Source organism: Perca flavescens, chromosome 4 (genome assembly GCF_004354835.1).
Source record: "Perca flavescens isolate YP-PL-M2 chromosome 4, PFLA_1.0, whole genome shotgun sequence".
Classification (NCBI taxonomy): domain Eukaryota; kingdom Metazoa; phylum Chordata; class Actinopteri; order Perciformes; family Percidae; genus Perca; species Perca flavescens.
This window is the reverse complement of record NC_041334.1, coordinates 3,175,665-3,196,218: the sequence shown is the minus strand read 5'-3', so window position 1 is coordinate 3,196,218 and position 20,554 is coordinate 3,175,665. Positions and strand designations below refer to the sequence as shown.

General features: G+C 41.1%; 1 protein-coding gene across 1 annotated transcript in view; it reads right to left on the bottom strand.

The window, feature by feature from the left end:
• Positions 1-13,146, bottom strand: part of dock3 (dedicator of cytokinesis 3) — a 267,193-nt gene extending 254,047 nt beyond the window's left edge. Inside the window, exons 1-2 of the mRNA XM_028577073.1 lie at positions 13,027-13,146; positions 11,568-11,679 (exon numbers count right to left, since the gene is read on the bottom strand). Of these exons, the coding sequence (XP_028432874.1) occupies positions 11,568-11,604 (37 nt within the window). The 5' untranslated portion in view covers positions 11,605-11,679; positions 13,027-13,146. The remainder of the gene's footprint in view (positions 1-11,567; positions 11,680-13,026) is intronic.
• Positions 13,147-20,554: the final 7,408 nt, after the last annotated feature.

Sequence of the window (20,554 nt, the reverse complement as noted above, 5' to 3'; positions counted from 1 at the left end):
TGCAGTTCCCACTGCAGAACACTGGCCTGCTTAGATCCCAGTGTCTGGGGAAACCCGCTGGATCTCTTCCCAATTAGATTTCTCCTCCGAGAATTATAGCCCTTATTTTACAGAAGCTGTATGATTAAAGCAATAAATCTGGGTCAGTAAACACTCTCTCAGGAATGATACGTTGCTAAATGCCTCACTGGGATTGTTTTACGTGTGCAGAGCTCAAATCCAGACAGCTCAAAGTGATCCAAGCAGGTAGAGGTTCGGTTTCCTGATCAAGGACGCGTCAGTGGAAGCATAAAGGGCATTTTTGCACAGGGAGCGACACGTGGATCGCGTGGATTCTGTACTACTGCATCCCTGCTGGTACAACTGAATGACATTAGCTGACTGTGGTATCATATATCCCTAATCACAGGGCGATTTATAACAAATGGTGGCAATACTAGGCTAAGTCTTTCCTAGCCACAGACTGTTTTTGTTGATAGCTAAAGTTAGCTAAATTAGCATAGTCGTAATCACGGCTGTTACCCGGTAAATCCAGTGGAAAACGGTTTTATATTTTAGTGAACTCACAAACAGAAGAGTCAGGCGGGCGTGCGTGTGTGTGTGTGTGTGTGTGTGTGTGCGTGTGTGTGTGTGTGTGTGTGTGTGTGTGATGAGCACGAACGCAACAGTTTCACGGGATCGCGCCCGCTTATCACGTCGCCTGTCGAACTGCCCGCGCAATGAGTGAATTACGAGGCGCGACAATGGCTTCCCGCGTGACAAGCTCTTACGGCTAAACACAGACACAAACTGGAAGACTGTTATTCTGAGAAGAGTTCTATTTATAAAAATATAATAATAATTCCTGGCAGAAATAATCCTCTTCTTTCAGATAAACCCTAATGGTTCCAGGCAAAGAACAGCTTTTCTGGCAATATAGATTTATACTAACATTATTAATGTACTCTGCATTCTGATGTTGTTTCTCTAGATTGACTAGTTTGCCCACCAGACGATCAAAACCTATTTGTCTGGAAGATATTGCCGGTCAAAGCCATGGATCAATATGAATAAAAAGATATGTCAATGCATGTAGTTTATGCTTTCAAACTGTCTATCAATCTGTACAAACCTCCATTCAATCAAAATGATGGATCCAATCAGTCTGTCCATTTGAGAGAAGGGACCGTACATGGCACACTGTGTCTCACGCTCAGTGTACTCTGTAGAGAATAAGTTTAAAACATCTACACCAGGGGTGTCAAACTCATTTTAGTTCATGGGACGCATGCAGCCCACTTTTTACTGGTCCGGCACATCGCATAATAACCGATTAATAACTACACATTTGTCCCTTTTAGTGTAAAAGGGTTACAAATACATAATGAACAACATCGTTACAAAACAGATAATGAACAGCCTGAGATATCTTAAGAAAAATAAGAGCAATTTCAACCACATGTCTCAGTTTTCAACTGTATTCTGGTCAGGATGGATCTGGAAATTAGATTTTTATATGTCTGAGAGTGGTGCCGGATTTTCCTACACTGAAAGCCTAACCCAACACAGAAAGCACACTGGCTTTCTTTTTTGGGCATTTTTAGGCCTTTATTGACAGGACAGCTGAAGAAATAAAAGGGGAGAGAGAGAGAGAGAGAGGGGGGAATGACATGCAGCAAAGGGCCGCAGGTCGGAGGCGCCCGACTGGCTTTCTTTTTAGGCTACCTCTGTGAAGCAGGAAGTTCCTAATTAGGAACAGTTTTTTTGTTTTGTTTTTTGACAAAGACATTTCAAGGCAAATTTCACACAAAGTCATCCAAAGGGCATGATTGGACCCTCTGGCGGGCCGATTATGGCCCTAGGGCCGTATGTTTGACGCCTCTGATCTACACGTAAAGACTGCTCATTTGAAATATATCAAGTATAGATATTTCCAAAATATATGTAAAGTCACATTTCTTTGTGTGTTTTAAAAGAAATATTTGCTCATAAGATGTCCCATAGGTTTCCTCTACTCCCACAGTTCGGCATGCAGATTAGATGGAGTGGAAATGTAAGCGTGGATATGTTTGTCCCAGTGTGTTAGCCCTGTGATGTAGCTGGGCGATATTGAAATTCCCCTACTGACAATATTGCTTAACATTACGCATATACTATAAACAAAATTACTGTCCAAAAAGGCTGAAGAGAGACACGCACAACTGCTAACCTGAATGGGGATTACATGATTTAATCGTGCCCGCGCGGCTCTTCTAGATTTTCCAAATGTAATCGGACCGAATGGATCCAGTTCTGATAATGAATGGAGTCATTGTGCGGTGGGATTGTGACGCTCAACTAAAATTATTCCACTGATTTCGTCTTCCATGTCGGAAGACGCGTCTGTAAATCAGTGGAATAATTTTAGTGGAATCAGTGGAATAATTTCATGCAAGTCTATGGGGGGGAATTCTTTTGGAGCCACAGGGCATCACGTGATGGACATGGAAGTTGTAATTCCACTGTTTTGGCCGCTGTGTCAAATTGCTTCAAAGCCTGTAGCAAGTACAGTACAGCTGAACAGCGAGGCTCCCTACCTCAGAGCTGGTTCATACAATTTAATGGTGTAATTTCATTTTAAAAAGGTGCTCTAAGCGATGTTGTGTGACGTCACTTCTTGTTGACGTTCAAAGTATTGTCAAACAAAAAGGAGGCTAGCTCGCCCCTCCCTCCTCCTCATCCTGTCCCCTCCCTTCCCTTCCGTGCTTCCTGAAACAGTCATGAACGCGCATTGTGGAAGTAGCCTACGTGCTAACGCTGCTGCGGTGATGGCTCAACCAACTCCTTCTTGTCGGTTATTGGCTGGAACACGGTTTGTTATGTTTGGTGGTGCAGGTTGGCGCAGTTTGTTTTTGGTGGCGTTTGTGGAGCCTGAGCTGTCTACAGAGACCGCGTTTTTTTACAGTGTGTTCAGGGGACAGGCAGCCAGCGGATCGGGAGGAGATAATTGCTGTATGTGACAAAAAATGTTGTAGCCTAAAAAAACGCGTGACATCGCTTGGAGCACCTTTAATTGCTACATTACAGCATAGAGCCCAAACAATCGTGTCTAAAACAGCATCTGTGAGATTTCCTGCAGCTTTCGGCAGGTTGGGGGGGGGGACTAAATTAGCAAAGAGAATCTGTGTGATGTGTGCTTGTTAACTCGTTGCTTTGAGATGTGATTAAAAGGCCAAACTAGCACCCCGAGGAAAAGAGAGGAGGGGGGGGGAGTGATGGGGCGGGAGCAAAAGCAATCAACTTGATTTGCTGTCAGTTTCCACGGGCGACGTGGATATTTTCAGCATTGAGAATTCTTCTCGCCTTAATCGTTTGCCACTGGGAGAGTCATGGGCGAACAGGGAGAGGATATAATTCCTCCGAGACGTAGCTTTGAGCATGTAAAGCTTTAGGCGGGAGCACCAGCGGGCTGAGGCAGAAAAGAAAAGAAAAAAACCCGTCCTACTGTCTTTGAGGGGAAAACAGGGGCACAAAACACATTATCACACATGTAAGCCATGTTTTATTTTACACCCTAATATTTGCTTTTATGCAGCTGCATAACAGGCTCAAGGCTTTTTCTTACAGTCGTTTACTGGTTTTTATGCTGGACCACACAGTCAGTGGTTTAATTATAATATGTTTATCACGCACTCCCTTCAGGGGGAATAAATTATTGTTTTTTTTCTGAAAAAGGAAGAAATAATATTAGTTTATGTTGTCGTCAAGTGCTCCGCTAAACAAAACAAAAAATAAGCAAACAGGAATACAGTTAAAAAGTAAAAAACGACAAACAGTCCGTAACCATGTTGTCCACAATACGTCCTGATGTGTTGTTAATTCTCATTATGGTGTTACTTTTGCGTTAAAGCTACAATGCGTAGTTTCTGTCGCCCCCATGAGGAATTCTAAGTAAAGACAACATCGCTGTCGTTGCGTCCACATGATACAAGCCTTCTGTGATCGCGCCCCCACCACCTCCTCCACGCAGTTGCTAGTAGCCAAGGAGGACATGGAGGATTAAAAAAACATGACGGACTCTTCAGAAGAGGCTTCTGCGCACGAAAGTAGCCAGACTACATAATTTTCTAAACATAGCCATCCTGACAAATACAGAGTTTTGGGGAGCTGATAGTCCTAATGAGTTTTGTAGCAAAAAGTTAGGCACTAAAGCTTTAAGATTTCATCCTCCATCAGGGTGAATTATTTAAATTGGGAAGATAGCATGAAGGAGACTCATCCGTCAAAGTTTTATCAAAATAAATGTTTTTTTAAGTTCCCCCTGAGGTATGACATTTGACAGACACTTGACCCAAAGACAGGAGAAACAATATGGCATGAGAAAGGTCATCAAAGTCTTTTTAAGACGTCTGGCAGGTCGCTCCGTCAACTAGGAGGAGTTGTGATCAAGAGGCACCCCGCAGCTTCCCCTTCTGGATCTCTCTAAATGCAATAGTGACTACGTTTACATGCACACTGTAGTCCGGTTTTTGCCCTTATTCCGAAAAAGACAATATTCCGACTAAGCTGTTACATGGTCCACTAATATTCCCATTTACATGCAGCCGGGCAAAATAGGTTGTTGACTTGTTGGAGCGTGTGAACACAGCCTCCCTCTTTCATTCCTTCAACCAGCTTCTTGAAAAGGTCGGCTCATATCCAAAAACCTGTTGATATCCAAGTCTTTGATCATGTTTAAATGTCTGGGTTTCTCCTTCTTTTCTTTTGGCCGTGCATCTCTACCGCATCCTTGCACATTGTTAGCCTTAAATTGTCACATATATTGCTGTAAAAACCCTGATTGAGACACAGATTCTGAATGCGCTGTATACATGTCCAAAAATCTTTTCTAAAACATGAATAATACCAGAATATTTATATAACACGTCTTAATCAGAAAATAAAAAAATCTGGAAAAGGCCTTATTCTGAATATCAAAACAGAATATGCTGTTTACATGACCTATCAAATTCAGAATATTGTCAAATTCGGAACAATAGTGGAATATTAGTGTGCATGTAAACATACACAGTGACAGATGAGCGAGAGCACCGGCGGCAGCAAAATGAAAAGCCGGTTACGGATAAATAGGTCTGAAGCAAAAAAGTGAACAGACAATGAAAACAAAGAAAGTGCAGTGCTTGACAGAAGAAGGACACCCTTTACACCTCCGTCACTTTGACTGTGACCCAGTTGTTTCACTGGGACGCTGGCGTACGCCTGGTGTGGGTGTGAGAGATGTGGGGTGGCGTGTGTGTCTCTCATGCATATCAGCGTCAGAATTGCCTGTGTGTCGGTTTGAGCGTGTTTGTCCTGCCTCTGACCCTGACAGGAATCACATCTCTAGCAAACCCCGTTCCTTTCACTCCCACGAGTTTGTCCGTTTGAATATCTCAAAAACCCGTTAGTAAGATTTGAACTACATTTGGTGTGTTTGGGTCAAAGAAAGGGGCAATTTCAGCCCACTTGTAGCATTCACTGTGGTTGCAGTGTTTCCTCTATGTTGATTTTGTAGTGGCGGCCCGCCATGGCAAAATTTCTGCCGCTACGGTATCAGAAATAGGGCAGACGCACAATGTAGTCATGGTTGCCTTTTAAATTATCCTGCCAACATAATGCCTCTCACATTGCAACTGAACAATAGTGGAACTATTCAGAGGTTAATGTGCCCGTCCAGTTTAACTCCACATACTGTTGTGTTGATGGAGTTTATTGTCAAAACGTTTGCTTTCTTCCGAGTCGACAATTAAACGAACAGCTCCACCAAAATCGTCGTGGCCGTTCTAATTGGACAACGTCAACTTGTCAGTTCTGTCAGCTCATCGTCCTGATATAGTTGTTGTTGGGAGAGACCTCCCCCCACGGCTAAAAAAAAAATCCTAAAGGAAACTGGGTTGCACTTTGATTTATGAGCTTGCATAACATATTTAAATGAAAAACAATCACTGTGGCTTGTAGAGCTGCAAATCGATCAATCGGTTAGTTGTCATCTGCTAAAATGAATTGCCAACTATTTTGAGTATTGATTAATCGTCTTGAGTCATTTAATGATTAAAAAATGTCTGATTCCAGCTTCTTAGCAGTATGTGGAGGACGTAGGTGCACAAATTGGGCGAGTTGTTTAGGGGTCCTCCTTCCAGAAAATGTTATGAAAATGCAATTTCACATCAATCGGTTAAATTGGTTCAATTTTTTTTTATGAAAGACAAGTCAAATGTCTTTGATTCCAGCTTGTTAAATGTGAATATTTTCTGAATAGTTTCTTCTCTCCTCTGTCACAGTAAACTTAATATATTTGTGTTTTATATTTTCAGTTTGTAAAATGCCAAAAGAAATGTCAGTTGTTTGCTAAACAGTGAATAATTAGTGTGAGACCTTTTGGTCCAAAATACATTCATATTTTCACCATTATACTTATCGTTTGAGACAATCAACAGATTAATCCACAATGAAAATAATCGTTAGCTGCAGCCATGGTGGCTAGCAAAAAAATCCACCCTTTAGCCGGTGCATTTCATAAAGAGTGTCTGGGATGTCTGTCTGTACATGTGTGTGTTCTGTGTTATCTGTGAGTGTGAGAACTGAGTGCTATGCTGTGCAGCCCTGGGGGAGGTGAAGCGGCATTCAGGAGCCTCTATGGGCGCCACAAAGCTGCATTCATCCAACTGAATAGCTGTTTTCTACAACCAGGCACTAGTCATCCCAACTCCATTGGAACGCCTCTATGAGTTACCACTCTCCCTGCCTTGGTATGCAAAGCCTTATCCAGCAAAAACACAAATGGCTCGGATTAACAAAAGAAACAAACACAATTACATGAAAACACTGACGCTCCAGTTTCAAAAGATATTCTCATCCCGTTTTTATTAATAGATTAAGGATTTCCTGTTCTCTTTCATGTTCTGTGTACACGCTCAGTCATTCCTTGACTTTCATTTGCCGAGGATAATTTACCGTCACTGTGTGAAAACAAAGTTGGAGCCTCAGTAAGCCATAGAAGGAACTTACTGCATCCGCTAACTCTTCTATGAAATGTTTCGGAGTGCATTTTTCTCAAAGCAAGCGGCAACTTCCGGGTCTGTAAAGTGAAGCCAATGCTGAAGCTCCTTAAAGCTGCGTTCTCTCGAACTTCCACCGGCTCCAAAAAGAAGTCTGTTTCTATAGAAGTCTATGAGTAAATGAGCCTACTTCTCACTTGATTTATTACCTCAGTAAACATTTTCTCAATAGCTAGTTTTAATTGTTCTTTAATACCGAATAATGTTCATTTTGTAAATGATGCTCCCATTTGTTTTAAGATAGTCGTTAAAGCAGGGGATGCTTTAGGACCTTGTCAGTCAGGACAGAGGCTTAGCAATGCTAACCATGCTAACACTGGGGACATTAAAACAGATCTGAACTTCTCTCTGTGTTTACACTTCATCAAAGTTCATTGTAACATTTTGGTCGCCTAAAAATGTCTTGTTCAGTGTTCTGCCAACCAAGCTAGCTAGCTAGCGCTAGCGTTAGCCGGTAACTTAAGGGAAAGTCTGCAGATTTGCTGTACAGTCGTACATGCAGATGAATGGTGGCAGTAACCCAAAGGTCCGCATTGACCCACTGGCAAAACTCCGCTGGGTGACTCGCTTCAGAAGGGTTAAAAAAAAATCTAGCGTGTAGCATTTAGCTTAGCACAACTCCATTGAAACCATAAACAACACTGGCATGCAGCAATCGCGTCATCCTCCCCAGGTCCACCCCCTATTCTCAAAATATGGTCACTTCTGGCTCCAAAATACCGAGATGGCAACAGCCAAAATGCAAACTCCTGGCTTCTAAACAGCAGTCCACAAACCGACAGGTGACGACACCGATGCTACGTCCATTATTTGTTACAGTGTATGATGTGAACACTTACTGTTCAGTGTGATATAGTCTACGGAGGAAAATATTTGTAGTTTCCTCCCCCCACACTGTTGCACAGTGTCAGATTATTGTATCTCGTCTGCCAGCATGCACCTTGCACAAACCTTGTAAACTGTGAAACAATTCTGATCCTGATGTCAGAAGACTGTGTGCTGAGTAAATCGAGACGCTTCAGCATGCAGCCACAGCTGGAGTCGACTGAAGGTATCTCATTTAAATTCAGGTAATGTCTCTTTCCAATTAACAGAGTGCCGGAGTCATGATTCCCCACATTGAGTTCCTGTCAGCAGAGTCCCTGCTCTCTCCGACTGCAGACAGTGTGTAGAGTTTTTCCTGATCGGTCACTTGGAAAGGCTCGGGCAGCTGTCAGTCGATAACGCTGACTATCAAGGAGGGGTGGGGGGTGGGTTTGGGGTGATCTTGCACCTCATCTGAAATCTTTATGCTAACTTTGTGGGACGGTGCAAGTTAGGATTGCTTTTTTCGCTGAATAGGTGGTCGCAGGGACACATTAATCAAAAATTGTTAAATAGTTTACAAGAGAGTGCATTAAAAATCTAAAAAAATAGCATGAATCAGTCCTTCCAGAAAAATGAAATGAAAGGAGTTTTTTTGTGATTGTTGCGGGCAAAAATTCTTGATTATGCGGCACGTTTTCTTAAAAAATGCGATGGAATATGCAGGATATTTTTGCAATTTTATGCGATGAAATTGCGGGAACTTGCAAAAATTGCGGTTTGATGAAAAAGAGAAAAAAAGTGATTCCCCAACACCCTGCTTTTTGATGATGTTCACGTCACTTCATAACGTTCCCATGGCAACAGGGAAAAATAGCTGCTCTTGTGTGAAGTAAATGCAACATTTTTCATCTTTCTGCTAAGATATATGTGACTTTTTTGCAACGAAAATGCGGGGATTATGAAATCGTGCAAGCCCCGCATATTTTGTGCGGAAATCTGCAAAAGAACAGTAGGGGTGGGAATCCCTTCTTCCAGCGTCACTACTTCCTGGCGCTCAGCACACGAAGGAGGGAAACTTGAAGAGAAGTTAACGAGCCGAAGAGGAAGAGGTTTTTTCAACGGGATAGCTGGCAGCAGTTTGAGGAAAATAACAGATGCCCCTGCCACGTTACAGTCCAAAGTCTGGACCCTTTTCACGGGCATATTGTATTCATAGTTAGACCTATAGCGTGATGTATCATTATAGAATTGTCTAGAACATATTGATTATTGTAGAATTGCAGGATTGTGAAATCATCGGTATGCTGAGACATGTATTGTGTATCATATCGTGAGGTATCCCGTGATTTCCACCCTAATGCCTAATCATAAAATGATCTTCTCAGGTTATTAACCCAATAAAGGAGTCTATACACTAGGGCTGCGCAATATATCGATATTATATCAATAACGATAAATGAGGATAGATATTGTCTTAAATTTTGAATACCGTAAAATAACATTAGTGTTGTCTTTTCCTGGTTTTAAAGTAGGGCTGCACAATTAATCACAATTTTATCAAATATGGACTATTGCAACATCCATGGGGGCACAATATTTGTTAAAGGCAAAATATGTGTCAAACCATTCTGAATGAAGTATTGTGGTGCTCCGGAGACGTCCCGGCCTACAAATCCTGTCCTACAGACTAAGGAAAACATCTTTGTTTGGTACAGATCCTCGCGGAAGTCACACTATAAATAATTTATTTTTATTTTACTATTTTTCAATGAAAATGAGAATAAAGATACAAAAATCACCATTCCTCCAGTATCGTAAGTCACATCGCAATTTCAGTCAAAATAATCACAATTCGATATTTTCCTCATATCGTGCAGCCCTATTTTAAATATCATATAATATTATGTCAACTCTACAATATCGCCGCAATATCGACATCGATGTTTTTGGTCAAAAGTATCATGATATTTGATTTTCTCCATATCGCCCAGCTGTACTAGACGCTGTTTTGAAGAACTGGACTGATCTTGAATGGAATTGGATTTCCCAACAGCTCAGCCAAAACCTGAGCAAAACGTTTATTTAAACTGAAACTGTGGTGCGTTAAACATGTTTACATACAAGTGGCTACTGATTGGGTAACATCTCTGACACACCCACCAAACGAGAGAAAACATTCCTCAAAGCTCGCTGCGCACCGTTTCACACCGTCACAAGGAAACGAGGCGTTCAAGCCAGGAAACCGTAGCCATGACCTCATCACCTTACTTCCTGCTTTGCTCCTGTCATAACATTACTACACCACGAGAGGGCGTCGCCACTATAAACATAAACACGAGTCGTGATTTCTGCACGAACAAACGACTTTTGGGAGCGTTTTTTTTTTTTGGAGGAGTGCAGTCTCCGTCATTACCAAGATTACAAAACAAAAGCATACTAATGTAGAGACAGCCTACAGGTGCAACAAAGAGGCACTGGAGAAAAGTGCACGTGAATAACACAGCAAAAAGATAGATGGAAAAACACGTATGTATGTGGCAGTATGTGGCAAGGACTGTCTAAAATCACTGTGAGCAGTTATAGATTAGAGAGGAAGAGAAAGAGAAAGAGAGAGAGAGAGGGAGGGAGGAGAGAGAGAGAGAATAATTGGACAGTGGATCATTGGCTAATGGCCCTTAAACCACCGACTCTCATCTGAAAACATTCCCTCTCATTATACTGCAATATCATACTGGCAGATAAATCACTGCTGTCTATTAACCGTCTATTAACACAGACCTAAACAGCATACTGTTCTTTAGGGGTGGGGGGGGAAACATCAATACAGCATAGTATGGCGATATTTTCCGTGGCAATACTGTATCGATAAACAGACGCCAAGTATCGATCTTATAGAAATTGCACGTGAACAAACAGAGACATGTATCCTTTTCGATTAAATCAGATGTTGACAAAGTTTTCGATATATTGCAGAATATCGCAATATGTTTAAAACCGCAATATCTCATCATGGGGCCTCTGGTGATTCCCACCCCTACTGTTCTTTTCCATCATCGCATCCTTTTTGTTTTTGTTTTTTTACTTTGCCCACAGTTTATATAGGGTATTCATATATGATATATTCATATCTGGTGCTACTGCACAGCCCCTCAACATTTCAACAAGCCTAGCATGAAATAGCCTTATGCCCTCAACTTGTATCTCTTACATTTCCAAAGGATAGCTACTGTAAAATACCATCACAAGACCGACCATTTTATAAACACACACACACACACACACACTGAGTTAGATCAGAAATGGTGATGCAACCGATAATACAATATACCTTAAACTACCATTTGGACACAAAAATGCCCACTGAGTGCCTCAAGTAGAAAAGACCCACATCTCAAAGGGAATACTAAAATAGTTTAGGGGGAATATTATAGACACAGCATGGAAGAGAAAAAAATAACTCCCCACAGAGACCCACAGGCATCTCTTTAGAAGTATTACAGAGGAAGAAGACTGGGATTTCATCATCATTTACCGCAGAGTATACGACTGAATCTCAATTATCCAATGATCAAACATTACATATCGTCTCATGGAGCTGCTCAGCTGGACATCCTCTCCCAGGACATCCAGAATAAAACTCACACGCAGCCGGACACAGCACCAGCCAACGACCATGGCAGACATCACCGATGTTATGCTACTCACCCACTCCTATCTTCTCGTCCTCGGTCGGCGTCCACATGATGTCCCGGTGTCCAAAGAGCAAAAAATCCCGCAAGAAAAGTATAATCACCCGCTGCGTCGCTTCATGGAGATCCTATATACGGAGGAGGAGGAGGACCGGAGAGGGAGAAAAAAAAGTTTACTTCAAATGTTCAGGGCGACGGGAGGGATACTAAACAAAAAGAATCACTCATGTGTCGCAGTTGTTTTTTTAAACGCTGAGCAAATTATATTTCGTATTTTGTCAGGTTTGGAGTGACGCATGGCGCAATATATGTTTGTCCATCTCCGCTGTTAGCGACTGGGGGGGGGTCCTAAAATGATCGTGTTTCCCCGTTAAGTTTAGCCCGTCTCTTGCCTTGCAGGAATCCCCTTCTCAATCAGTGCAGCATCTCTCAGCCTCTCCAGCTCCCGTCATCTCGCTTTTTATTTTTTCTTCTTCTAATCTCTAAATGTTGTCTCCCGTACGTCCCGCTGTCTCTGCCGTGTTTTTCTGTTGTTTTTTTGTTTGCTCCTTGCAGCTGTCAAACTTGTGAGCAAGATGAGGAAAAAAACAACAGTCCAGTCTCGTGTGTGTGTGTGTGTGTGTGTGTGTGTGTGTGTGTGTGTGTGTGTGTGTGTGTGTGTGTGTGTGTGTGTGTGTGTGTGTGTCCGTATGACTATGACAAGCCAGGAGAGCGGGAGGGTTGTGCGCAGCGGCCAGCAGCAGGGAAGCCTGCATCAGATTAAAGAGGATCAGGCGAAAGCCTACAGATAGAGTGTAGTAGAGAGAGAGAGAGAGAGAGAGAGAGAGAGAGAGAGAGAGTGTCGCCTGCAGGACTTACATGAGAGACTCTTGGGGAGTTCATTGGGGAAACATGGTAGTTTTAACATCTTATTTCTTTCCGACGTTTTTGTTGCTTTTTAGGCGCTTTCAACTTTTTTTTTGACCGCCTTTTCAATGTTGGTGTGTGTGTGTGACGCTCACATACAGCATAGTAGGCCTATACAGTATATTTTAGTAGGCTATATGATGTGTGTACGGGTTGTAACGCGGGAAACATAAACGCACCATAGCTTATATTCGGTGGACCCTCTACTTACTATTTATACTGTATGATGTGTTATAGACCTGTGTCTGCAATAAAGTTTATTATTAATGCACATAAACACACATGTTCAACACATTGTAGCAAGCTGAACGATAAGGACACCATTGGTGACGGTTAACCGGGGTTTTATTACCCTAGCATACAGACTAATAACAAGAGTGCCGAAACATCGTAACAAACAATCAAAAAAAAAGTGGTAGCCGAAACTAGCTAATTAGTAGTTAGCTACTAAGGTAGCTAATATATTTGTTAACTATGGTACTAACTAACTAAGGTAGCTAATATATTAGCTATCTATTAGCTATTATTAGCTAGCTACCTTAGTAGTAGGTAGGCCTAACGTGTCTCACCTCAGGCTTTTTCTTTCTCTCTCATCCTTTTTCCTTTCATCTCTCACTCCCCTTCTCTTTTCCTCCTTCCCCCTTTTCCATTCCCTTGAACCTGACCTGTCAGCTGAACTAGGGGTAACGTGTCCCCCCCCCACCTCCTTCTCATTTATACTTCTCACACATGCTCTGTCCATTAATATTAACGGTCTGTGCATGGATCAGTCTATGATCACATTGTTTCATGTCCGCGTCATCAACACGTCACGGTGCAACATTGGCCTCTAGTGACGGATTCACGTAACAACACAGCAAACAACAGCAAAACACACACACCACTGACATGCTTCTCCCCCGAAATCCTACATTCTTGGACTCCCATTTGTCTTCATGAAGAGTTGAAAATGTACCCGTTAATTCCCCGAGAACTTTATTTTCCCAGGACAGATGGAGACATGAAAGGGAGACAGAGAGGGGAGGGGGGGTATGACGTGCAGCAAAAGGGCCGCAGGTCGGAGTCAAACCCGCGGCCGCTGCGGCGAGGAGTAAACCTCGCCTGCGAAGAGAACTGTGACTTAGTGGAAAAGATATGAAAGTGTGATTTATTACCTGCTGTTGTGAAGGGTCGAGGACTTTCTAGAGAGAGTCAAAAATCACCAAAATGTGGCCTCAAACTAAACCAATTTCAGTTGTGAGTAACAAATTACACCAGGGTAACGTTATGTTGATTTCAAGTTTGAAAATGTGCTTATGGTGTAAAAATGATTTATAATTTGGTTCTTTTAAAGAAGTAAGACTTTATACCACAGGGTAGGGTAGATGGGGAGGCAAGTCAGAATTCAACATGTGTGCTTTATTCATCTGTACTTTTGTACTTAATCTTCATTTATGTTGATTAATTACAACTTTTGATGAGAAATGAGACCAGTATATAGTATAGTATATGCATTTTGGACTACGTCTTGTTTATGTTTTGTCATGCTTGTGGTTTACTGTTTTATTTAGTTGATTTAGTCTGTGTGTGCTGACTTTGTTTCGTGTCAGGTCGCTGTCAGACTTAAAGGTCCCATGACATGCTGCTTTTTGGATGCTTTTATATAGACCTTAGTGGTCCTCTAATACTGTATTTGAAGTCTCTTTTATATAAACCTTAGTGGTCCCCTAATACTGTATCTGAAGTCTCTTTTATATAAACCTTAGTGGTCCCCTAATACTGTATCTGAAGTCTCTTTTATATAGGCCTTAGTGGTCCCCTAATACTGTATCTGAAGTCTCTTTTATATAGGCCTTAGTGGTCCCCTAATACTGTATCTGAAGTCTCTTTTATATAGACCTTAGTGGTCCCCTAATACTGTATCTGAAGTCTCTTTTATATAGACCTTAGTGGTCCCCTAATACTGTATCTGAAGTCTCTTTTATATAGACCTTAGTGGTCCCCTAATACTGTATCTGAAGTCTCTTTTATATAGACCTTAGTGGTCCCCTAATACTGTATCTGAAGTCTCTTTTATATAGACCTTAGTGGTCCCCTAATACTGTATCTGAAGTCTCTTTTATATAGACCTTAGTGGTCCCTAATACTGTATCTGAAGTCTCTTTTATATAGACCTTAGTGGTCCCATAATACTGTATCTGAAGTCTCTTTTATATAGACCTTAGTGGTCCCCTAATACTGTATCTGAAGTCTCTTTTATATAGACCTTAGTGGTCCCCTAATACTGTATCTGAAGTCTCTTTTATATAGACCTTAGTGGTCCCATAATACTGTATCTGAAGTCTCTTTTATATAGACCTTAGTGGTCCCCTAATACTGTATCTGAAGTCTCTTTTATATAGACCTTAGTGGTCCCCTAATACTGTATCTGAAGTCTCTTTTATATAGACCTTAGTGGTCCCTAATACTGTATCTGAAGTCTCTTTTATATAGACCTTAGTGGTCCCCTAATACTGTATCTGAAGTCTCTTTTATATAGACCTTAGTGGTCCCCTAATACTGTATCTGAAGTCTCTTTTATATAGACCTTAGTGGTCCCTAATACTGTATCTGAAGTCTCTTTTATATAGACCTTAGTGGTCCCCTAATACTGTATCTGAAGTCTCTTTTATATAGGCCAACTGCCACTTTGCTCATTTGAAAGCCATGATGTGTCTCTCTCATGGGCGGGCCAAATTCTCTGGACGGGCAAAGCAGAGAAAGGGGAGGTAACCTTTCCCCTTATGACATCATAAGGAGAAGATTCCAGATCGGCCCATCTGAGCTTTCATTTTCTCAAAGGCAGAGCAGGATACCCAGGGCTCGGTTTACACTTATCACCATTTCTAGCCACTGGGGGACCATAGGCAGGCTGGGGGAACTCATATTAATGTTAAAAAAACTCAAAGTGAAATTTTCATGCCATGGGACCTTTAAGGTAAAAAAATAAATAAAAAAATCCTAGTTTCTTGGTTTTCTCCTGTTCCTAGTTTTCCCTCGTTTTCTTTTTTGGTTGATCGCCTGCTACTTAGATTGTACGTTTATTTTGTTGTTGTTCATTAAATCATTCAATTCTCCATTATCTCCTCATCTTCTCTCACTGCATTTTGGGTCCAAACCTGCCTCACCCTGACGTGATTATACTTTGTTTAATATTGTTACCTCCAAAACTAAATGAAAAATGGAAATAAAATAAACCATACAAACTTGGTCACAAAAATAAAACATTTTTTAACAACATGCTCTTAAAGTAATACAATGAAGTCAAAGTACCTGTAATGGGGACACAGTGTTAAACATGCAGCAACTCCATCTTCATGTAAAAGACAACACATTCACCAACATTAACCACTGAAGTATCACTATTCTGAGCAGCGGTGGAAGGAGTATTCAGATCCTTTATTACATCAGTAAAAGTACAAATACCACAATGTAAAAATACTCTGTTACAAGTTAGTAAGTCCTGCATTGAAAATGTTCCTTCAGTAAAAGTTTGTAAATCTCATCAGGGCAATGTAGTTAAAGTATTAAAAGTAAAGAAGAATCCTCCGATTTTAGAAAGTGTCAGGGATCCAACCAGTTGTGTGTTTAATGGTCTAATAGGGCTGGGCGATATCGAGAAAATCAAATCTCACGATATTTTTGACCAAATACTGTATTGTAGTGTTGACTATTGGTGCTTTCACAAAATATTTACACAATCAGAGTTTTGATAAATAATCATCAGTAATGTGGATATAATGACTAAGTGAGTAAAGGCAAATAATAGAACAGTTGGTCAGAAAATGACATCACTTTACTGTAATGCAGCATTTAAAACCAGGAAAAGACCACACTCATGCCATATTATGATATTACGATATCCAAAATCTAAGACGATATCTAGTCTCATATCACAAAAATCTGCTGCGGCATCAAATACAGATTCTCTTATTATGGCTTTGTATTAAGTGTGACTTTAGGTTGTAAATGGCCACAACACAAGCATTATGTGCATAACGCAAATGTGCATAAAACCCTCCATTCACAACCCAAAATCGAAGACGATATCTAGTCTCCTATCACGATATTGATATAATATTGATATATTGCCCAGATCTATAATCTAATCATTTCAGCTGGACTTGTAGGCCACACCACGTGGCTGAAAAAAGGCTGAAAAACGGCACACGCAGGACGCGATCCTGGCTCTCCTGGGTAAAACTCCTGTGGTTTACCCATCCGCAGACTTACGTCCCTTCATACTACTCGCTACGGCAAAAATTCACACGTAATGTAGGTCAACGGTGGCCGAAAAACGCGCTAAAAAGCGAGTATGCATCTTGATAACGCGCCAAAATGGCATACGAATTGGCGTGTCATACACACGCCACTTTATGAGATCAGTCTGTCAAATCTGGTTAATTAAATTAAAGGCAAATATATGACGTGTGCCTCTGAGGTGTAGACCCGGTGACGTTCTGTGCCTGCCAGAGAGACAGCCCAGGTTTCTCTCCCCCTAGTCACACCTCTGCACAGCAACAGAGTCAGAGACTGGCCCGCGTGGCCAACAGCCTGAGGGGTTGGCCTGGGAAACGTGAAGTCAGCTAACAAAAAAAGATCAGAGTCAGCAATATAACATCAACAGAGGTCTTCCCTGAGGAGGAGGTCCTTAGACTACAAAGTAGCCAATTGGATTCTTAAGCAGCATGTCCTGAAAACGGTTATTGGAGGATTTCTTTTTTTCTCTCGTTTGGCAGATATAAGGCAGCACTAGACAAAGGAATCTTCAGTAAGCCGTCTGGAACTTATTCGGGGTTATTTTGTGTGTGTTTAACTCTTTTCGAGCACATTAAACTCTCTCTTTTTTTTTTACATCTGATTCTGACTCTTGTGGATTTTTCTAAGACTTTTGGGGATTTTGTCATACTTTGAAGAGAAACAGGAAAAGCATTTGAAAAGGGGCAGTTGGCATTTGTGGTCGGAGCCATTAATCTGGCCTTGGCGTCAGATTATAATTTACTACAATTTACTACACTTATTGTGACTGTTATTGCCACTGTTCATCACCCCCCCAACCGGCAGCGTCAGACACCGCCTACCAAGAGCCTGGGTCTGTCCCAGGTTTCTCCCTGACAGGGAGGTTTTCCTTGCCACTGTCACACTAAATGCTTGCTCTTGGGGGAATTACTGGAATTGTTGGGTCTCTGTAAATTACAGAGTGTGGTCTAGACCAGCGTTTCTAAAACGGGGGAACGTGTACCCCTAGGGGTACTCTGGAGGACTGTAGGGGGAACATAAGATCTTTTGCAAAATGTTTTTCAGTTACAAGGATGTAGTTACTTCTACTGTTTTTTTTTCTCCAAGTTTGTCGCTTTTTTCAAAGTTTTTGTCACCATTTTTGAAGTTTGTCACCTTTTTTTTTGAAGGTTTTGTCATTTGTTTTTTCCTATTGTTGCCTTTCTTCCTTACTTTTTTCTACTGTCTTTTTTCAAAGTTTTTGTCACTTTTTTCAAAGTTTGTCGCTTTTTGTTGCCCCAGTGTTGCCTTCCTTCTTTCTACCTTGTTTTTTTCCGAAGTTTTTGTTGCTTTTTTGAAGTTTGTGTCTCTTTTTCCGATGTTTGTTACTATTTTCGACCTATTCTTGCCTTACTTCCGTCTTTTTCCAAGTTTTGTCGCCTTTTCCCATCAGCATTTAAATGTTTTCCTGGTCCAAGGCTGTTGTTTAGTAAATCTATCTCTGACATCACTGTATTCTTCCACTTTATATGGACTTTTTTTCTACCAAAAATTATTCCCACTGGTTAGGGTGTACATGGCTTAAAACAACTGTTTAAAGGGGGAACATTATTGAAAAAAGCTTGAGAACCATTGGTCTAGACGTACTCTATCTGTAAAGTATCCTGAGATAACTCCTGTTATGATTTGATACTATAAATAAAAAGGGAATTGAAATTGTGTGTGCAAACATCTGAACGTGTAAAGTAACTAGTAACTAAAGCTGTAACAGATGAATGGAGTAAAAAGTCCAATATTTCTCTCCGAAATGTAGCGGAGTAGAAGTAGAAAGTGGCGTTAACAGAAAAGACTCAAGTAAAGTACAAGTCAACATTTGTACTTGAGTAAATGTACTTAGTTACATTCCACCACTGATTACAAGACAAGGCAAGAGTTTCCAGAAGGGAGAAGGGTCTTTTATTATTAAAGTAGAACTTATTAAATGAACTGTTAACCATTTACAACACTTTACACAGATTTATAAACAATGCAATCTATTATAAAACTGTAGATTCTATGGCTCGGGAAATCTGCTGTGGCATCAAATACAGATTCTCTTATTATCGCTTTTAAAGTGTGACTTTAGGTTGTAAATGGCCAACACAAGCATTATGGGCATAACGCAAATGTGCATAAAACCCTCCAGTCACAACCCAAACTCTGGGATCACAAATTCCTTAAACCCTGACTAAATGTTCATCAGCAGCCATGTTGACTGGTCTACCGCCAGAACGATCATTACCGAAGAAAAGAAAAGAAAAAAGGAGAAAACAAAACACACTCTCAATCCAGGCTCCTCGCAGCTTTGTGAAATCTGTTGCAGATTGTTTGACGCAGTTTCAAAAAGAGTTAAAGGAACATGCCGACTTATTGGGACTTTATCTTATTCCCCGTATCCCCCAGGGTTAGATAAGTCCATACATACCCGTCTCATCTCCGTGCGTGTCGTAACTCTGACGCCCCCACCGCTAGCCTAGCTTAGCATAGATCCTGGAAGTAACCAGCTCCATCTAGCCTACTGCTCCCAATAAGTGACAAAATAATGCCAACATGTTCCTATTTACATGTTGTGATTTGTATAGTCAGAGTGTGTACAAATAACAAGGTCACACGACACACAGCCATCTTCTAACCGTATACATACTGGGAACTATATTCTCAGAAGGGCGAAGCACTGCAAAGTCCCAAAGTCCCAATAAGTCGGCGTGCTCCTTTAAACGATAACTTACAAAAGTTAACATCCGTCTGTGGGCTCAAATAGTCAGTCACTGTTAAATACCGGCTGTGTTGTGAACCTGTAAAGATGACACGCACTAAGGGTCAAAGGTCGACCGCTCAGTGATGAGGTCAGCTCACTGCAGAATAGAAAAATTGTTCTAATACAAAATATAACTTTCCCACCTTGTGTTTGAAACCTTTTCACAGCTGATAATGAAATAATCGGAGGATAATGTCACGTATCACAATATCACAAATGTTAACACCCCATTTGAAGTAACAATAAACGGCATAATGTAATATAATTTATTACATTCACATGTTTGACTGTATTTTTGATCCCATTTAGAGGGATATTTATGTTAGCCAACATTATCAGCTGCTACAATCCTCCAAGCATTAGCCATTGCTCATTTACAACACTGGTTTTTAAACACTGATAACTCAGTATTTTCTCTAAAATAATCTCGCTGCCCATACTAACGTACTAAGAGTTCTGCGGGTTCTCTGCTCTCAGAAAATTGAGATTTTAAATGCATTTGGTTTTTAACCAAAAGCACACCGATAATCTATGGATTTTTCGGCGGAGTGCTGCCAGTTTAGCAATTAATTTATATTATTTTTAATTAATTAACAATCAGATTTTTCGCGACACGTAAAAGCTATCGACCCCTTTAAAGATGAGCTAAAATAAATTAAAGCAAACCAAACAAAAAGTCAAAAATAACTTAAATTAAAACAAGATTATACGACACCGCCACATCTCCGTTGTCCTCGAATAAATGTATTTTTGTTTGGGGAATTTTGTGGGGAAACTATATACAGAGTTAATGGTGAAAGTGGCTCATGGTGTCCCATGCACCAGCGCCTTTCTGCAGAAACCTGCGTTGGATGTTCGGGTTGACAAACTGCTGGGTTTTCAAGCCCGGCAACGGCGACGTGGATACGCCCATTTCCTCACAAGGACGGGATTTTGATTCTTCACAAGACACAGAAGTTGCTGTTTTTACCATGTGCATGGAAACATTTCCATTTCCAGGTAACCTCTGTGAGCCAACAGCATGAAGCAGCCCACCAGATCCAAGGCCAGGTTCATTGGGTAGA